This window comes from Pipistrellus kuhlii, unplaced genomic scaffold (assembly GCF_014108245.1).
Source record: "Pipistrellus kuhlii isolate mPipKuh1 unplaced genomic scaffold, mPipKuh1.p scaffold_m20_p_7, whole genome shotgun sequence".
In the NCBI taxonomy this organism is placed as follows: Eukaryota; Metazoa; Chordata; class Mammalia; order Chiroptera; family Vespertilionidae; genus Pipistrellus; species Pipistrellus kuhlii.
In genome coordinates, this window is record NW_023425573.1 from 74953137 (window position 1) to 74974647 (window position 21511).

The 21511-nt window shown below is 38.0% G+C and overlaps 1 protein-coding gene across 10 annotated transcripts in view; it reads left to right on the forward strand.

Annotated features, from left to right (window-relative positions):
- PTPN4 (protein tyrosine phosphatase non-receptor type 4) overlaps nucleotides 1-21511 on the forward strand; it is a 180504-nt gene that overhangs the window by 116362 nt on the left and 42631 nt on the right. For all 10 annotated transcript variants that reach the window (XM_036421183.2, XM_036421186.2, XM_045575725.1 and 7 more), the window contains 7 exons: nucleotides 685-844; nucleotides 5569-5652; nucleotides 5734-5790; nucleotides 11806-11962; nucleotides 15248-15414; nucleotides 16644-16734; nucleotides 16819-16880. In XM_036421183.2, coding sequence (XP_036277076.1) covers nucleotides 685-844; nucleotides 5569-5652; nucleotides 5734-5790; nucleotides 11806-11962; nucleotides 15248-15414; nucleotides 16644-16734; nucleotides 16819-16880 — 778 coding nt within the window. The remainder of the gene's footprint in view (nucleotides 1-684; nucleotides 845-5568; nucleotides 5653-5733; nucleotides 5791-11805; nucleotides 11963-15247; nucleotides 15415-16643; nucleotides 16735-16818; nucleotides 16881-21511) is intronic.

Here is a 21511-nt window from a genome sequence, read left to right on the forward strand (position 1 = left end):
CTAGCTTTTTTTTTTTTTTTTTTTGCTTTTTTTAAAAAATCAATACCTTCTGTTACGACTGTGGCTTATGTTCTCTAATGTTAATTAGATTTTCACATCTTCCCCCTTAAGTTATATACTCTAACAAGGTCTCATACAGTTTTGTCTTTTTGGTGTTCTCAGCATTTTTAATCAGATTCTAATCCTTATTGCAGCATTGAGTTCATTACTTTCATTAATCATGTTTTATTTTTAAATAAATTGGGCCACTTAACTTCTATAGACTACCAGTTGTTTTACCTGTGGAATGGCTCAACTCTCAGTTCTGATTTCTCTTTGCCTGCCTTGTTTCCTGGCTATTTGTATGACTGCACTTAAAACTTTTTAAAAAACGTTTTTGGAAAGGTATGTACCCTGTTATAATAGATTACTATAAATATCTTCACACAGATACCCTTGACATAGATTTTTTTTATATGTAGTATTGATTACAGATTTGATAAAGTAGAAAATTATATGTGCTATTTAAAACTTCAAATGTAAAAATATTTCATTAAACAGTGGCATTTGCAAATCAATATGGTATTTAAAGCTTGTCTCTTACTAGACATTGTAAATATCTGAGTTGCTTGACTCTAGCTTTTAAAATAACAAGTATGTGAGACAACTTCCAAAATACTTGTTCTTTTCCTTTTTCCTATCTAGATCACAAGAGACCCCCGGGGATGGGCAGCCTCCAGCTTTACCACCCAAACAATCAAAGAAAAACAGCTGGAACCAAATTTATTATTCACATTCTGAACAAGATTTGGAAAACCATATTAACGAGGCATTTGATGTTCCATCTTCCCCTGAAAAATCTACTGTAAGTAGTTTCAAATCTCAGATTTCTTTGAAATTTTTAAATCATAAATGAAGTTATTTTTGTATAGTGGCATGTTTTGTAGTATTTTCTCTTTTCATTAGAGGCCTGGTACACAAAATTTGTGCATGGAGGAAGTAGAGGTCCCCTCAGCCCAGCCTGCACCCTCTCAATTCCGGGACCCCTCAGGGGATGTCCAACTGCCAGTTTAGGCCCAATCCCCTAAACTGGCATTTGGATATCCCTCTCACAATCCTGGGCCACTGGCTTCTAATTGCTCACCTAACCTCCCTGGTTGCCCCTAACTGCCTCTCCCCTCTTCTCTCCCCCTCACTGCTTCTGTGTGCTAGCCCAATTGCCCCTAACTGCCCCACCTGCTGGCCTGGTCGCCCCTATCTGCCTCCCCACCCCCTGCTGGCTTGGTTGCCTCTTACTGCCCCTGCTGCCAGCCTGTTTGCTTTCAACTGCTCCCTCCCCCCCCCCCACCACCCCCACTGGCCTAGTCTCCCCATGCAGCCTGCTGTTCAGTCCTTTGTTCGTCCCTCACTAACCCCCCTGCCGGCCTGATCATAGGCAGCTATCTTGTGAGGGTCAATTTGCATATTACTTCTTTATTATATAAGATCATGTTTTCTCATAAATGATGACATGATATAACCTATCTGGAATTTCCTTTTATCATCATTTATATAAATGCTCATTGCTCTGGATGTTAATTCTTAATAAATATATGTTGATTTTAGTATTGTAAAACACATTTCTAGAACCAATGCTAATAGTCCATTAAATACCGTTAACTTGATTATAATTCACTGAGTGCATAGACTATCATTTTCATCAACCTTTTGACTATATTTATGAATTATGTTGCTACTTTTGCCTTATAGAACATGCTTTTAACACAACAAATGGTAAATTGTTAAAATCCCCTGATTTATGAATTTTTATTGCTTTTTTAGATAGATGTAAATAAACCAAAAGTGAGATTATCAATAAATTTTAAGGATACATAGTGTTCATGAAGAAGGGTAAGGACAGACAAAATATGGATATATTTCAGGAAACTTAATAGGTACTTCAGGAAATAAAATAAAATAAGATGCAGGGAGAAGAGGGTCCACAGCAAGTTTGGCACTGCCAGAAATTTCTGGAAGCCATTGCACACATTGCCCTCTCATTTTTCCACCTATGGCCCTCCCATGTTATGTCAAGTTGAAAGGCAAGAGGCACTCACTCTATTCTCCCACACTTGTTGTTCCACCACCATAGACACGTCAAAAAGAGAGAAGAATCCTTACCCATCATGGCAACTTTAGTGTTACCTCTGTGGTGATTCTTTTGTATCATTCATTCATTGGTTCATAGTTGTTGAGATCGTTCTGTGTGCTAAGGTACTTTGGTAGGTAGTAGGAATACAGAGATAAGTAAGACATTGCCCCTGCTGTTAAATAATCTATGGTGTAGTTTGATTTTTCATTCATGTCTTTATTGAGTATCTGCTGTATGCCATGCATTGTTGTGGGCTTTGAGGGTTTTATGGAAAAACAAAACAAAAAAACACCTTGCCTTCAAGGAACTTACATTCTGGGGATAAAGGCGAGACAAATAGTAAACAAGGCACATAATTTAAGTATATAGCATATTAGATATTATAAATGCTAGGGAGAAACATAAAGCCAGAAGGCCTAGGAAATTTCAAGAATTTTAGATAATATAGCCAGGAATGAACTTAGTGATAAGCCATGTAGATAAGCTGAGGCAATGGTAGGTACAAAGGCAGGGGTATGACTGATACAATCAAGGAGCATCAAGGAAGTCAGTGTGGCTAGTGCAAAATCAGCAAATGAGGAGACGATGGGTCCAGAACTGGGTCAGATCCTGAAAGCCTTGTCTTATAAAATAAAGACTTTGTTTTAAACCCTGAGTGAGGTAGGAAGCAAATGCACATACAGATCTGAAGAGAGAAATAGCATAATGTCACAAGTTTTAACAGTTTCATTCTAGCTGTTCTATTAAAAATAGCCTGAGAGCACGGTAGTAGAGATAGTTTGTTATAATATATTGAAGTATTTCAAGCAAGCAATGGTGATTTGGACCAGCATGGTAGCCATAGAAGGAGTAAGACATGACTATATTCTGGATATATTTAAAGAGTAAAACTAACATAATATGCTGATGGGTTAGATTGGTGTATTAGAGAGAGATCAAGGATAGAAGCAAGGTTTTTGCCCTGAACAACTAGAAAGGTGAAGTTTCCATTTACTAAGATCTAAAGACTACGGGTAGAGTAGGTATGGGTGGAATATCAGGAGCTTAATTTTGGACATGCTAAATTTGAGATGTCTATTAGAAATCCATTTGGAGATGGGATTCTGAAGTTGAAGGGAGAGGTTCAAGCTGGAGTTGTGACATTGAAAACTGATGGTATATAGACAATATGTTAAACCATGAGGTAGGAAGAAGTCACCAAGGAGGTGTGTTGTGTATAGATTTCTAAATAAGATATTCTAGAAATTGAGCTTTGGCCCTCTAAATTATAAACCGAAGGGAGATTTAAAAAATAAAATAAAATAGCATCTGAGACTGAGGAGACACAGGTAGAAATGGAGTCAACTGGTGAGAAGAAAGTCACAGAGATAATAATCAACTTCGTCAAATACTACAGTAAGTCAAGTAAGATGAGGGCTGAGAATTGAACACTGGAACAATGTGAAAACCTCTGGTGACCGTAATTGGAACAGTTTTGGTGAAATTCTAGAGGTGAAAATCCGACTCTAGGATGGAGTGAGAGGGACAGCAGATGGAAACACTCAAGAAATTTAGAGAAAGTATCACATGATCACATTCATATGTGGAATTTAAGTAACAAACTGATGAATGGAAAGGACACAGAGACATGGAGGCATGGAACAGAGTGCGGAATCCCAGAGGGAAGGTGGGGGAGGATGGAAAGGTGGGAGGAAATCAACAACAACAAAACAAAAGTTTAGCAGTAAGAGGAAGGAAAGTAAAGGCAGTAGCTAGATGGGGAAGTGGAGTCGGAGAAGAGGAGTTGTTGCTTTAATGGGAGAAATAAGAGTATTTCCCGGAGGATGAAGGAAATGGATAAGCAGGAGGGTAGAGAATTGCTATAGCAATATTGTTGAGTATGGAAGAGAGGATGGTATCTAGAGCAACAAATAGGAAGACAATTTGAAGGCAGTATAAGTTCTATAGTTAGAAGTGGTTATAGAGAATTTACAAGTATATAAAAATAACTAATGAAGCTGTGGGGTTAAGGAAAGACTTCCCAGAAGTGATCATCTCTGAACTGTGTCTTGAAGGAATAAGTAAGAATTAGCCAGATATTTACCCTCAAGAACAGGTATAAAACATGGTAAGTAAGCCAATAACAAATAACCAGCCATATCCTATATATAATAAAGAGGTAATATCCAACACGCAAGATGGCCATGTGGTCAAAGATGGCCAGCAAGGGAGAGCAGTTGGGAGGGACCAGGCCTGCAAGGGAGAGCAGTTGGGGTCAGTCAGGCCTGCAGAGGAGGGCAGTTAGGAGTGACTAGGCTGGCAGAGGAAGGCAGTTGGGGGCGACCAGGCCTGCAGGGGAGGACAGTTAGGGGTGACCAGGCCGGCAGGGGAGGGTAGTTAGGGGTAATCAGCCCGACAGGGGAGCAGTTAGGCATCAATCAGGCTGGCAGGGGAATGGTTAAGGGTGATGAAGCTGGCAGGCAGAAGCAGTTAGGAGCAATCAGGCAGGCAGACAGATGAGCAGTTGGGAGCCAGCAGTCCTGGATTGTGAGAGAGATGTTCCAGATTAGAGAGGATGAAGGCTTAGCTGAGAGACACACATCCCTCCCCACACCACCACCCCCCACTTGTGCACAAATTTCGTGCACGGGGCCTCTAGTATTATATAATTTTATATAAGTGAAATGTCCAGAATAATCACATCTATAGAGACAGAAAATAGATTTGTAGTTGAATAGGACTTAGGGAATGGGATGAGGGGTTGGAAAATGACTGCTAATGAATACAGGATTTCTTTTGGAGGTGATGAAAATGTTCTAAAATTAAATTGTAGTGATGTTTGTACAACTCTGTAACTACAATAACAATTATTGAATTATACACATTGATTGGTGAATTATATCTCAGTAAGACTACTTTTTAAAAGTAGAGAGAGTAACATGAATTCATGTAACACTATGAGCACTTGCTGCATGTAAAGCTTTAAGCCAGGTTATAGAGATATTGCGATTCTTAAAATTAATTGATAAGCCCTGGCCAGGTAGCTGAGTGGGTTAAAGTATCGTCCTGATACACCAGGGTTGCAGGTTCAATCCCCAGTCAGGACACATACAAAATCAACCAATAAATGCATAAATAAGAGGTAAAACAGATTGATGTTTCTCTCTTTCTCCCCCTTCCTCTCTCTCTAAGAATTAATTTAAAAACAATAATTGATAAAGCTCCTGTCTCTCTTGGCACTTATAGTTTAGCATGTAGTGGCACAAAAACATGATAAAATAGATCTATTTGGGGTATCACGCCATTCCCTAAGTCCTGTTATTCAAAATGTAAATTTCTGAATTAACATTTTAATTTTAATTTTGATTCTTTATGTACTATAGATAATGTCAACATACAAAAAAAGCATACTCTATGTGTATGTAATGGATAGGTTATAAGTGAAGAAAATTACAAGTTATTTATATTTATCTTTTTAGCCTAATGGTGGTATTCCACAAGATAATCTGGTTCTAATCAGAATGAAACCTGATGAAAATGGAAGATTTGGTTTCAATGTAAAGGTAATCTAAAATTTATATTGTACTCAGTTTTTAAATTAAGATGTTTTTATTTTGCTAATATTTGATTTGCTCTGTTTTAAGGGAGGATATGATCAGAAGATGCCTGTGATTGTGTCCCGAGTAGCACCAGGAACACCTGTGAGTTATCTAAATCTCCCAAGTAAATCTTGTTTTCAAGAATATGTACTTAATTTAATTAGTTAAAAAGGAAATAATCATTCTTTTAATTTGTCAAGTATCTACTGTTGTTGATTGGATATCTTAAATTGCTGTAAAGTTTGTTTTTATTTATGCCTTGTTTATAAGAGTTTTTAAAATCCTTATTTTAAAAAGAAGCTGGTGTATGACTTTCAATGCTTCTAAAGTGTAAATAGATCCTATCAGAATAACTCCTTAAGCAGCAAAATGTAGATAGGAGCCAGCCGGTGTGGCTCAGAGGTGGGGCTGTCTACCTATAAACCAAGAGGTCACAGTTTGATACCTAGTCAGACATATGCTTGGGCTGCAGGCTTGATCCCCAGTAGGGGGCGTGCAGGAGACAGCCGATCACTGATTCTCTCTAATCATTGATGTTTCTATATCTATTCTTTTCCCTTCCTTTCTGAAATCAATAAAAATATGTATTTTTTTTAAATGTAGACAGGAGTTATATTTTTTATTCGTGGTGTTTTTTTTTTGCTTGTTTTTTTCATTTAGTATTGTTTACTTATATGCTATTTGCCTTCTTATGTTTAAAAATAAACTTAGTTTAAATATAAATAGTACTAGCGATTGTTTTTTTTCTTATAAGGATAATTTTTAAACTTTTTGTTATGAACATTCTAAACAAAAAGAGAGAAAATATTTTAGGAACCCATTATGATCATTTCCCCTGTTCCCATTATTTAGCTCAGCATTCATGAACTTCATGCTCATCATAAGGACAGCTCTTAATTAATATGGCTGTATTATCTTTATTGCTCTTCCATGCAGCAAATATGGCTTTCAAATTTACATTTATGTTATTGCCTACTTTACCTAATGGTCTTCAAGGACTTTTCAGTCAGCACCCTTTATCGTTTAACTATCTCCCTGCCCCTAAGAAAGGTGTATAAATCATTAGCTTGAGAGAAAGAGGTCAGTTATGCATTTTTTGGTGCTTTCTTTGCAGCTACCTCAAAATTAGTTTGAAGATCATAGTCAGGATTAATTAAGGATATCATAATATATGGTTTTGATTTTGAAGGACTTTGTTGGTTGCAAATAATAGGGCATTTACTTATGGAATATCCCTGCCAACATAACTACAGCTTCTCCTTAGACTCTATCATACTTCAGTTTGGTGCAAAAGTAGTTTATGTGCAGTTTTTATTTTGTCATATATTAAAAGGAGCATATTCAAGGATTTGGATTAAGTTAATTGTTTTTATTGCTTCATCAAGAACAAAAAAAAATTACATAGAGCTCATAAGTATCTCATAAAACCAAGCACAGGAACACAGTCACACCACCAGAAAGAACTCATCTGTCACTCTCTACTTTTTATCTATATTTCTTGTGTGAATGTCCCATTCTTCTCTGTTCAAACCATTTTTGTACACTGAATCTGTGACATCTCTCAAGCCACTTCAAATATATTAGTCTGAATAAAAATAGTGTATTTAGTGACAATTTCAGGTCAAGTCCTGTAATATCACCACCACCAGACATACTCTGCCTTCAGATATAATTATGACTCCTAAATCTCTGCTAAATTAAAATTGTATAGCTACTGCTATTTTGTCTCAGTCCACATGGTATGATATGACTACTAGTTACTTCCATATTTACATATTACCAGCTCAGCAACCCAAAATGATTAAGCCTATACAAATTATTGGCTCCTGGGAAATAAACCAGTCAGATCTAGTTTGAGTCAGATGTCCTCTTTTAAACCAATCTTGAGGTCAGAGGGGACAGGACAGGGATACAGTGTACAAAATTACTCTTGAATCGGCTATGCATATGAAGGATAGGAACAAAGATGGGAAAATAGTCCAAAATTATTTATTTAATGATAACTGTATATGTTTCAGACTGCAGATGAAGAGATAAGAGGCTGCTAAATTCTGATCAAGTAGTAAAATGTCTAACATAGAAAACTAAAGAAAAACAAAATGGGGGAGATATGTGGAGTTACTGAGATAAACACAAAAGTTGTAGGTAAGATGTTGAAAGAAAGTGACTCTAGAGAGGGGGGAATGGGAGGGAAGAACATGAGAAATGGTTTCTTAATCTTTCAGCTCTAGTCAACTTTTTAAACTATGTAATGTATAACTTTCCTAAAAACAAAAATTTTAATTGCAACTTAAACATATATCTTTTGACCTGACAGTGAGTGGCCTCTAATGAAACAGTTGTGCTAGGGAACAAACTATATACAAGGATGTTCACTGTAGTATTGTTTATAACAGTCAAAAATCAGGGATAAATAAAATACACATCATTAGAGCTGGTGAAATACATTATGTGTTGCTATGTAACTATTTAAAAGAATGATGTAGCTCTATACTAGTATGCATATATGTTCATAAGATATTACAAAAAAATAGTATTACAATTCTACGTTTATGTTTGATCCAGTTTTTTAAAATGTGAATTATGTGTATTAAAAAGTCTGGATACATGCTTAAAAGCTTAACAGTGTTTCATCCAAGTAGTGGGATTACTGGTATTAATCACTTTCTTCTATATTCCTTTTTTAATAGATCATGTCAGTGAGCATGCATTGCTTTTATAATTAGAAATTGCAATACACCTTTTTTATTATGCCAGTTGTAATGATCAGTGAATAACACAAAAGAAATAATTGATTTTTCTGAGCAGTGAATGTGGATAGTTATTAATTAAGTCAAGGATGTTCAGGGAACATTCTATAGATAGGTTCACTTCCAAACAGAATTCTGTGACTCTTAAGTTTTTTTTTAGGCTATACGGATTATTGGTAAAATTTTATTTTTTGCCACATAGAACTGTGTTCCATATATATTAACTGAATTTAGGAAAAATTAAAACAATAGAAATTTATCATTTTTATATTATTTTACTAATTTGGAGACCATCACAATCTTCCCATTGGAAACCTCATTTTAAGTGATTGGGGGGAAAGAGTTTTAAATATTTTCATGTTTTATTAATTGTAATCCTTCTGAAATGGATAAAAGAATTCCCAATTAAAGTCAAATTTTTGTTCCAATGTGATCATCTTTGAGCCAATAACTATTTCTGCAACAAAAATTTATTTTAATATACAGTTCATCTAGACTTTCCAGATTAGAATGAAATGCAATAAAAAAATTATAAACATAACTGACAAAAGCAGATTATGCATGAGAGAGTTCTTTCTCTTCAGTGGTAGTGAGAAAAAAAAAATCTGCCTCTTAGATATAGCATTTTGGTTAATACTGCCCTTTTAGTCTCAATCCTTTGGAATATCAGTGGTTATATGAAGGTACAGTTAGAGATTAATAACTATCTTCTCCTTAGCACATAAACTACCTCCTCTTTTCATTAACTATACTATTCACAAAGTAAGGTGAGAGTATAACTTTTTTCACTATAACCCTTTTCTCCCAGTACCATTAATATCTTCCAGTTCACCACTCTTTGGGTACCTTGAAGACATTTACAACAACTTGGACCAAATTGATACATAAAGGTATCACACTACTAATACACAGAAGGTGTATATGACTATCATCTGCTTCACTACAAGAAGGAGAGAAAAAAGCAACTAGAGAGGTCATAACCTTAAATTTGAGTTCTCCAGGTTTTAACATTTGTATACTTATATCATTTTTATCTTCACAGCTCTTTGTTATTATAATCAGAGCAGCTAATCTGCTCCATTTTCAGAGTTTCGGGTGTCTCAGAGCACACATTTTATTGTATAAGCAGTAGAGGACATGATATATCATGTTGGATTTTATTGACTTTGTGTTTATAGTGAATTTGAATAGTCATGTTTTCAAGTCTTCAAGCTTTTGCAACAGGAAGTTTCTTTTTTTGTGTGAGGTCCAACCCCATCATTTCCTTCTGTATCTGACCTATTGTCCTTCATTCTTTATTCCTATGCCTTCTTATTGCTGTCCCTGGAATGTGCTGTCCATATTTCTGTTTATCTCTTTTATTTGAATTACTCATTTATTTTTCTCAATAAAATACAGGCAGTCATCACTTTGTACAGTAGAACATGACCATAAAAATGACCATTCAAGCTGAAACTATGTAAAGTGACCTTGATAATTAATGGGGGAAATTATGGTTGTTTCTAAGACCTTTAAATTTTTCATTAAAATGTCTCTTACTTTCCCTTAGAAATGATGGAGAAATGAGAAATAGTAAAACTAGCCCTGGCCAGATGGCTCAGATGGTTGGGGCATCATCCCGTACACCAAAAGATTACAGGTTTAATTTCCGTCAGGACACATACCTAGGTTGCTGGTTCAGTCCCAGTTGAGGAACGAATGGGAGGCAGCTAATTGATGTCTCTCTGTCTCTCTTTCTCTCTCTCCCATTTCCTTCCTCCTTTCTAAAATCAGTGTATATCCTTAGACGAGGATAAATAAATAAAATCTGTGAAATCAGTGCTTTAAAAAAAAAAAAAAAGTAAAACTACTGATTGACTGCCCTGTCATTCTAAACATTAGAAGCATTGAGAACTTAAGTATTTAATTTCTTAATGAAAACTTATCACAAGTGGTTTGAATAGGCTTGTGTCCTTCTCGTCATATAAATTAAAATATAGAGTGAGCCGAAACCCGTTTGGCTCAATGGATAGAGCGTCGGCTTGGGGACTGAAGGGTCCCCGGTTCAATTCCGGTCAAGGGCATGTACTTTGGTTGCGGGCGTATCCCCAGTAGGGGGTGTGCAAGAGGCAACTGATCGATGACTCTCTCTCATCAATGTTTCTAACTCTCTCTCTCTCTCCCTTCCTCTCTGTACAAAATCAATAAAATATATTTAAAAATATATAGAGAGAGAGTGAGCATTCTTTCTTGACTTAGCAAATTGTCATAATTCTTTTTAAGTTTGACTTTACTTTCAATTTTTGGTCCTCTGCATTTTTTTTTTAAGTAAACTTTTATTGATTTCAGAGAGGAAAGGAGAAAGAGAGGAAGAGAGAGATAGAAACATCAGTGATGAGAGAATATCATTGATTGGCTGCCTCCTCACGCCCCCCACTCGGGATCCAGCACACAGCCTGGGCATGTACCCTGGCCTGAAATTGAACTTTAACCTTTTGGTTCCTAGGTCAGCACTCAACTACTGAGCCACACCAGCCAGGCAGTCCTCTGCATTTTTAATGTTGTAAATATCTCCAAGATTTCCTTTAATGAGAAGTTTTATGCCAGCATCATGTCCTCAAGAAAAACTTACTCCTTTTTTATTATACCCACTTTCATCATTAATGTTGATAAGTTCCCCTTCATTAAATCCTCTTCTCTGTATACTTAGAGTCTCTTAAACCAGCAGTCGCCAACCGGTAGTCCACAGGCCACTGGTGGTCCATGAGGTCCAAAAGGTTGGTGACCACTGTCTTAAACAGTAGCAGTGTATACTTTCACCATCAGCTGTTTCTTACCCATTTTTATGTGGTTTTATTGTTGGGAGATGAGGCAGCACAACTACTAGAATACACTTCGCTGTCTGCAGGAACTGAGTAACAGGTGCCCAGCGACAGATCACCAGCAGACATTGAAGGAAGTGATGTGTTTGAGTATTGGTCATGATGTGTCTATTATTTATGTAGAGAGTTTTGGGCTACAATCTAGCAGCAAAGATTGTATTTTATGTAATTATTCACAATTAATACATTCACAGTGGGAACTGAAATTTGTACATATCTGGGTAGTGCAAAGTGAGGCCTGACAGTGTCTAGGCATCTCCAAATAACTGGTCTTATCTCTATGGCTATGCATGTAATAAGGGGAAAAGTTGTTGAATGAAAAAAGAAAGAAATAGAGTATCTGCATGGGAAAACTAGATTTCGGTTTCATTTTTGAGTAGATGAATGGATAGACTTTTTCAATATGTAGCTTTAATTCTACTTTAGAGTCTATAAAAATAAATTTTTGTGCTTTACTTTTAGAAAGCCATGTTCAGATCTGAAACCTTATTTGCATTATGTTGCAGGCTGACCTCTGTGTCCCTCGATTGAATGAAGGGGACCAAGTTGTACTGATCAATGGTCGGGACATTGCAGAACATACCCACGACCAGGTTGTCCTGTTTATTAAAGCTAGCTGTGAGAGACATTCTGGGGAACTCGTACTTCTAGTCCGGCCTAATGGTAAGTAGTCTACATAGCACTGGATATTTTTCGTAATTATTAGTGTTTCTTACTGGAATAGCAGCCAGAGTAGGCTTTTAAACCTAAATCTGTCTTGCATGTCAGTTTCCTGCTCAAAGTATAGTGGCTTCCATTCACACTTGGAGTAAAACGTAAGTTCTTGTCCTCCTTGCCTACCACTCAGCCTTGTTCATTCTGTCCTATGCTGGCTTTCTTGTTATTCCTTCCGCCTACATTTTGTATGATTTTCCTGATTTTATATGACTTATTCTCTCACTCCCTTCAGGTTTTAAGTCACATGTCATCCTCAGAAAGTCCTTCTCTCCCTACTACCGTAGCTAAAATGGCCTCTTTCCCCTGCTTGCTCTAGTAGTAGTAATAGATAATCAATAAATAATAGTTGAATTAATTAGTAAATTTTGAACTCTGTTCCACTTTTAGGAAACTCTGTAACAAGCTGCAGTTAAATCATTTTTTTTTTAAATCCTGTCATATGTTTTCAGTAGAGAATGCCTGTAACCTAATCATGTCATCTCCTGCTCTGGACAGCTAACGTATTAATTCAGAGTCAGAGTCCCAGGCTTGGAGAAGCCCTCATGCTGTAAGCTCTGGCTCCTTTACCGACTGCTTAAGTTCCTCAGTAGTGATCTCAAGAATGTCCTGGTGGTATGGAGCACTCAGTAGCTCATGAAGCAGTTCACCCCCCATTTGGATAGCTTGAACTATTAATTTGAACTAAAATCAAACTTTCTTCAGTCCTGTTATCCAGAATAAATTTAATCCCTGTTCCTTCCGTTTTATTGACAATAGCTGATTTTACCAGAAACCCTCCCCCTTTCCTCCAGTTCAGTAATCTCAGATCCTTCAGTGAGTGTTCATATGGCATTGTTTCAAGTTCTCTTCATACTGTATCAATTTCCTCTGGAAAAAATTTGTATATGCCTGTATCCCAGCATTAGACATACTCTTCTGGTTTTGTTCTGAACAGTTTACTATTAATCATAGTTTTAGCAATAAGAGTACTTATTAGTTAATGCTATATATTGATACCTACTAGTGGCCCATTGCAGGAAGATTCCTACAATAGGACTTTCTGCTGCAGTTGCTGCCCCACCTATTTTGCTCCCTTTCTTCCCTCCCCACCTGCTTTCCTCCCATCTGCCCGCCTTGCCTGCTTCCCTTCTCTACTGCCTGGCTTGCTCGCTCCCTTAAGCAGTGCTTGGCTTCTTCAGTCTTCACTGTCTTCAGTCTTCACTCTGGCCTGGATATGCAAATTAACTGCCATCTTGATTGGGTTATTTTGCATACTCACCCTGATTGGCTGGTGGGTGTAGCGAAGGTGCGATCAATTTGCATGTTTCTCTTTTATTAGGTAGGATGGCATATATTCAAGTAAAATGTAATTGGAACTCTATCTATTCCAACACCACACTGAACCCTATAAAAATTACAAGAAAAAAATACAAAACTCATTTTGCTTATTGGGTACAAATAAGCATTTTCATTTCATCTTTTCTACTTGGTGTTTTTCTGCTTTCATTATCTGGAATTTGCATTCTAGGAAAATTCGCAGGATTCCAACACAACATTCTATTTTAACTTTTAAGGAACTCATTAATTTAGATTTGATATTTAGGTGATTCATTATTAGGCACTTTCTGTCAAGTAAGCAACTTAAATTTTATATTAACATAACATCCTCTCTAGTTTAGTGTTGTTTTCTCTTGATACCAGATGTTAAAGATGTTTTTTCTTGATAACAGATGTTTAAATGTTTTCCTTGCATCTAGACTCTTGTATATTCTTATTTAATCTTTACAGCTATCCAGTGACATACCTACCATCCCCATTTTATAGTTGAGGACATTTTGACACCTAGACATTCAGTTCTGCTCACAAATTTATGATGAGTACAGATCCATATAATAGAAAAGTCTTAGTTTTTTGCAGTTCAAATCATCTCATTTATACTTTAAATTAGGAGAGGAATCCACCTAGGTCTTAATAAAGGTCTTTCTCTTATTTTACTAGAAGTCCAGTGCACAAACTTTGTGCATGGCCGGAGGATGTCCCTCAGCCCAGCCTGTACCCTCCAATATGGGATCCCTCTCACAATCTAGGACAGCTGGCTCCCAACCACTTGCCTGCCTGATTGCCCATAACTGCTTCTGCCTGCCAGCCTGATCACCCCCTAATCACTCCCCTGCCAGCCTGATCAATGCCTATCTGCTCCCCTGCTGACCCAGTTACTCCTAACTGCCCTCCTCTGCAGGCCTGGTTCCCCCAGCTTCCCTCCCCTGCAGGCCTGGTCTCTTCCCCCTCCCCCACAACTGTTCTCCCCTTCAGGCCTAGTCCCCCCAAACTACCTTCCTCTGCCGGCCCATTCACCCTTACTGCCCTCCCTTGCAGGCCTGGTCACCACTAACTGCCCTCCCCTGCTAGCCTAATTTCCCTCCCCTGCTGGCCATCTTGTGGTGGCCATCTTGTGTCCACATGGAGGCGGCCATCTTGTGTGTTGGAGTGATGGTCAATTGGGAGCCAGCAGTCCTGGATTGTGAGAGGGATGTCCAACTGCCCGTTTAGGCCAGATCCCACCAGGATTGGACCTAAACAGACAGTCGGACATCCCTCAAGGTTGTCCCAGATTGGAGAGAGTGCAGACAGGGCTAAGGGACACACATATACCCCTCCCGCGCACAGATTTCGTGCAGTGGGCCTCTAGTGTTACTGTATCTGAGGGCAAGAAAAGAAAGAGGTGGACTATAGGCCAGGGTATAGGGTCTGTCTCTCCTCAAACTGCCATGGCCATGAATTCTGGCCTAGGTTCTCATTTGAAATCCAGACTCCCTGGTTGTTTTGTAAATATGTCAAGGAGAGGATAAAACGTGTTTTGTTTAAAACTCTGTTTCATTTATAACTGTTCCTATCTAGACATATAGTATGTAGGCTTCTATTTGTACTCTTGCCTTAGGTCCCACAAATTAGGGCAAGTCTTTTCCAAGCTGCTTCTTGGCAGCTCCTTTTTTTCTTAATGTCTCTTCAAATTATGGAGATTTTCAGCAATTATAGCCAAGACCGTTCTTTTCCTCAAAGGTGCAGCAAATTTCTTCATCTCCACAGTCACTGTTTGGCCCTACACCTTGACATCATACACAGATCTGATGAATTATGAATAAATTATTTTTCTTGACACATAATAAATAAATCTGGTAAATTCTTTTCCCAACTCATTAAGTTTTTCATGTGTCTTTATTAAAATTTTTATTTTATTTTTTTTGGTCTTAGCTGTCTACGATGTAGTGGAAGAAAAGCTGGAAACTGAGCCAGACTTCCAGTACATTCCTGAGAAGGCCCCACTAGATGGCGCCCATCAGGATGACCGTTCCCTGCGGGAATCAATGATCCAGCTAGCTGAGGGGCTTATCACGGGAACAGTCCTGACACAATTTGATGTAAGTAATATTGTATGGGTTTTTTCTTTCTTTCTTTCTTTTTTAAATATTTTTTTAATTTCGATTTTCAGAGAGAGAATTGGGAAGAGGCAAGAGAAACATCCATCCCTGATGGATCAAGCCTGCAACCTGACAGGGAATTGAACCAGCCACCTTTCAGTGTATAGGACTACACCCAACCAACTGAGATATACCAGCCAGGGCAATATTGTATGATTTCTTTCTTTTTTTCTTCTTTATTGATTTCAGAGAGGAAGGGAGAGGGAGAGAGAGATAGAAACATCAATGATAAGAGAGAATCATTGATTGGTTGCCTCCTGAACTCCCCCTACTGGGGTTGGAGCCTGCAACCTGGACATGTGCTCTTGACCAGACTCAAACTGGGACCGTTTAGTCCGCAGGCTGGTACTTAATCTGTAATTAAATAATTGTTTTTGTGAAAGTTGACAGATGAAGGTAGGCAATTGTAGACTTAAAAATCCTAAATTAAAGGAAAATAATATGCTGAAGCCGGTTTGGCTCAGTGGATAGAGCGTCGGCTTGGGGACTGAAGGGTCTCGGTTCGATTCCGGTCAGGGGCATGTACCTTGGTTGCGGGCATATCCCCAGTAGGGGGTGTGCAAGAGGCAGCTGATCGATGACTCTCTCATCGATGTTTCTAACTCTCTATCTCTCTCCCTTCCTCTCTGTAAAAAATCAATAAAATATATTTTAAAAAAAAAGAAAAAGAAAATAACTTGTACCTTGTAATATTTAACCTTTAAATTTTAGCAGTATAATTAGCCATTATTAGTATTTGTTGCTCTGAAGGATATGTTACAGATAAATGACTAAAACATTTGTGACTAAAAAAAACTGTCAGTTTTGCTAGCTTCTTTAAGTTCTGGATTCATATACTTTAAATATCTACAAAGTATATAAAAGCTAAATGTTTTCTGCAGATTTTCTGTTTCAAACTGTCTGGTACTTTTTGCAGTAAGAAAAATTGTTTTCATTTATTTTGCCATTCTCTAAAATATGATATATTCATATCAGAATTTGTACAGAATTTAGCTTTGCAAATCTGGTTTAATATCCTATCAGCTTAAGGTACATCATTGTATAGATGAGGGATTCTAAGAAAAAAAAACAAGCTGTTTTATAGCATAGGAACAAGTCAGAAAAACAAAATGAAACTTTTGTTGGCCTGCTGAACTCGTACCTTTTTGTTTTGTTTTGTTTTGTTTTAGCAACTATATCGAAAAAAACCTGGAATGACAATGTCTTGTGCCAAATTACCTCAGAATATTTCCAAAAATAGATACAGAGATATTTCGCCTTGTAAGTATCTATGATTTCTGCATGTTAGGCTTTAATCTTTTTAACATGACTTTACTGAAATCTTTTTTTTTGAAATTTTTTCAGATGATGCTACACGGGTCATTTTAAAGGGTAATGAAGACTATATCAATGCAAATTATATAAATGTAAGTTTATTTTTATTATTTCATTTGAATAAGAAGGGCCACTATAAACTGAGATTTATTCCATTTTGTTAAAAGTCTAACCTTGAGAGAATATTAAAACTTTCAGATATTGAAAAATATTATAAAAGTAATGTTAAAAAATAGTTTGATACTGACATCCTATCTAATAAAAGAGTAATTTGCAAATTGACCGTACTTCTGCTACCACAAGCCACACCCACCAGCCAATCAGGAGCGAGTATGCAAATTAACTTAACCAAGATGGCTGCAGCCATGGAGTGAGCAGAAGGCTTAGGTTTCCCTGGTGATGGAGAAAGCCAAGCTTCCTGCAGCACTGATCTCCGCTCAAGGCTACAATTATAGAAGATAAATAAATCCCAACAAAAATGGCTGTAGCCGGGGAGCAAGCAGGAGGTTTGGCTTCACTCAAGTCTAAAAAATTTCAATCACAGAAGATAAATAAATCCTAGATACCAGGGTCTCTGCTTGGGTTGCCAGGGGGCATGGCCGGCCTGCAAACAACCACAGGCCCCTCGCCCAGTCTGCCCCACACCCCAAGGGAACTCCCACCCTGATCTGGGATACCTTTCAGAGCAAACTAGCTGGCCCCTATCTGTGCACCAGGCCTTTATCCTATCTAATAAAAGAGTAATATGCAAATTGATCGTCACTCCAACACACAAGATGGCTGCCCCCATGTGATCAAAGATAGCTGCCCCCATGTGGATACAAGATGGCCAGCAGGGAATGGCAGTTGGTAGGGACCAGGTCCGCAAGGGAAGGCAGTTGTGGGCGATCAGGCCAGCAGGGGAGGGTTTTTAGGAGGGACCAGGCCTGCATGGGAGGATAGTTAGGGGTGACCAGGCCTGCAGAGGAGGGCAGTTAGGGGCAAACAGGCTGGCAGGGGAGCAGTTAGGCATCAATCAGGCTGGCAGGGGAGTGGTTAGGGGGTGATCAGGCTGGCAGGCAGAATTGGTTAGGGGCAATCAGGAAGGCAGGCAGACGAGCAGTTGGGAGCCAGCAGTCCTGTATTGTGATAGGGATGTCCCAGATTGGAGAGGGTGCAGGCTTGGTTGAGGGACACACACCCTGTGCACGAATTTTGTGCACAGGGCCTCTAGTAGTAATATATACATATAACAGTGGAATGGGATAATCTAGTCTAGAAATAGCCTGAAATAAAACTACAAATTTGTTTATGGTAGAGATAGCCTTTTAAATAATTTAAAGTAAAACTGATCATCTAGCACATGTGTCAAACACAAGGCCCGCGGGCCAAATCTGTCCCGCCAGGCCTTGCAATGTGGCCCGCACCGCGCTGTCATCACTGCACTCCGCTGCGTTTCCATCACAATGACAGTTTATGACTGTTCAGTAAACCATTCGGCCCGCGATTTAGGCTGGATTTTAGATTTTGGCCCCTTCTCTGATTGAGTTCGACACCCCTAATCTAGTGAATGAATTAGGTGTCTGGAATATACCATGATAAAGAGGTCTCCTCCTACTCCTATGGAGTAAAAACAGGATTACTATTTTTACTTTGGATTATAGAAAATTTTAAACATACAAAAATAGAGAAAAAGTTAACGAATTTAAACACATGACTTAGCTTTGACAGTTACCAACTAATGGCCAACTTGGTTTCACTTACCCTCCCACCCTGCCCCACACATCCACATTGTTTTGGAACAAATCTACACATCATATAATTGATCTATAAACACTACACACTCTTGAGGCCAGCATACATTTTAGGTGTATCAAAATATAAATGTATGAAACGGACAAGAAAATACTTGGAGGAATATATGAGAATTGTTTAAAATCTGAGAAAGGAGATTTTTTTTAAGCCTAGGTACATGTCTAAGCTATAAAAAAAAAAAAAAGATTGATGAGTTGGACAATGTATAAATTTTAATTTGGGGATTACTTTGAAAAGTACTAAAATCAAATGACAAACTGAATTTTTTAAGTAGTATAAATTGCTTATTTCATCAATATTTGTAAAGAGCTCTATAAGTCAATAAGAAAAATAAATACAATGTAATGAAAACAATGAAGGATATGCAAAGACGGTTCATAGGGAATGCTCTGCCAGTGACTTTATTTTAAAAAAATGTATGGCATTTTAAAATCTATTCAAAAGTAGAACAGTATGAAGAGCCCCCCCCCAACCATAAACCTGTTACCCACCTTCGATAAATATCAACAAATACAAAATTCATGCACTCGGGGGCAGGGGTCTTTCAGCCTGCACCCTCTTGCAGTCCAGGAGCCCTCGGGGGATGTTTGACTGCCAGCTTAGGCTCAGGGAGCAAGCCTAAGCCATAAGTCAGACATCATTAGAATTGCTGCGGAGGCAGGAGAGGCTCCTGTCACCACCACTGCACTCACCAGCCGTGATTCTGGCTTCTGGCTGAGCAGCACTCCCCCTGTGGGAACACTGACCACCAGGGGGAAGCTCCTGCGTTGAGCATCTGGCCCCCGTGGTCAGTGTGCATCATAGTGAGTGGTCGTTCCACAGTTTGGTTCATTTGCATATTAGCCTTTTATTATATAGAATGGCCAATCTTGTTCCATCTAAACACTACCCCCCTAGATTTATTTAAATCAAATATATCACTTTTTGTAAATATAATCAATTCGTATTATTTGTGATAGTCTATAAAGTCTTTATTAACCTTGAATTAGCAAATACTGAATCCTTGCTGCAAAGGAAAAATACATGGGTTAGGGTCCCATGAGCTTCTATTTACAACATTTTTGTCAGTTGATCAATACATAACTTTGCTTCAGTTTAAAGATACCTTATTTAATAGACATGGTTGATTAATTAACATTGAATTCACACCCAACAGCACTATAACTCATGTCTGAAGGAAGCTTATTTAATGTGTATTTTCTCCATAAGGCATTTCATGGCCTCTTGACACTTAGAACAGTGGGCAGCACTTCAGCACTTGGGGACTGTTTTAAACGGTGAAATTGCTAACAGCAAGCACAGAAATTTTAAAATGTGGCATTAAATAGACTGCAAAAAGGGCAGTTGTTTAAGTATGAGAGTAGAAGCAAGAAGGAAGAACAGCAACATCTTACTCAATATTAGCTGGAAATGTTCGCTTTGGGCGGCTCAGATTTTTTAGCTCTTTAGACATGTCTGTAAATGACCATGAAAGCACTGCAAGCACTTTGGGATTACAAATAAATTTTAGCAAGTAGGCAAAATACAGAATCTGTGAATAGTAAGGATTAACTATTTTAGTATGTATCTCTGGGGACCTTTTTTATTTTTAATTTTTTAGGAAAACCACAATACCATTATAACACTTAAAAAAATCTAATGGTTAAATAAATAATACATTTTTCTTAAAAAGAAAAATCCAAATAAAAACTACAAAGGGAGCAAGCCTAAGCCATAAGTCAGACATCATTAGAATTGCTGCGGAGGCAGGAGAGGCTCCTGTCACTGCCACTGCACTCAACAGCGGTGAACCCGGCTTCTGGCTGAGCAGCACTCCCCCTGTGGGAACACTGACCACCAGGGGGAAGTCTTATTTAATAGACTGAAATGTCAGAAAGTTTGATAATACTATATATATGTAAGTTTGTATCTTTTTTTTAAATATATTTTATTGATTTTCCACAGAGAGGAAGGAAGAGGGATAGAGAGCTAGAAACGTCGATGAGAGAGAAACATCTACCAGCTGCCTCCTGCACACCCCCTACCGGGGATGTACCCGCAACCAATGTACATGCCCTTGACCAGAATCGAACCTGGGACCCTTCAGTCCACAGACCAACGCTCTATCCACTGAGCCAAACGGGTTTCGGCATAAGTTTGTATCTTTTATCTGAAATTTGAGATCAAAGATGCTTCAGAATGTAGAATTTTTTTGGATTTTTTTAAGGTTATTAAATGTATATACCATAGCAGGCTGTAATGAGTATATTATATTCAACATGCCAACTACAGATATTTCCATTAACAGTTTTAGATGAGTTCAACTCAGATATTCCTTTTCAAATGAGTCCAGGTTAGGTCAGGTGTACCAAAAAAAAAAGACAGAGTTACACTTTATTATTAAGGACATTACCAGGAAACTATTACGTATGGTAAAAGTATAAATAGGTACAACCTCTTTGGAGAGCAATTTTGTACACTCTGACAAGATTCTAAATGCATGTATACTAGTAGTATGATTCAACATTGTCATTTCTTCCTATTGCCCACACAAATAGGTTTCTTTTAATGTGCACAAAAATTTTAGGTTTGCAAAAGTATTCAACATAGTTTTATTTATGGTCACAAAAGATTAGCAGCAACTTAAGTATCCTATATAATAAAAGCCTAATATGCTAAGTGTCCAGTTTTCCATTCAACCAAAGTATAATATGCTAATGATATGCTAAGGCTGCTCAGCCACTCACTATGATGTGCACTGACCATCAGGGGGCAGACAGTCAACTAATCTCTATGATGTATACTGATCACCAGGGGGCAGACGCTCTTACTGATAGGTTAGCTTGCTGCTAGAGTCCGGCTGATCAGGACTGAGTGAGACGTGCTGTGAGGCCTCCCATGAACCCTCCTCTCCTGGTCAACTTCCTAAGTCCCTCCTGGCCCTGATCAT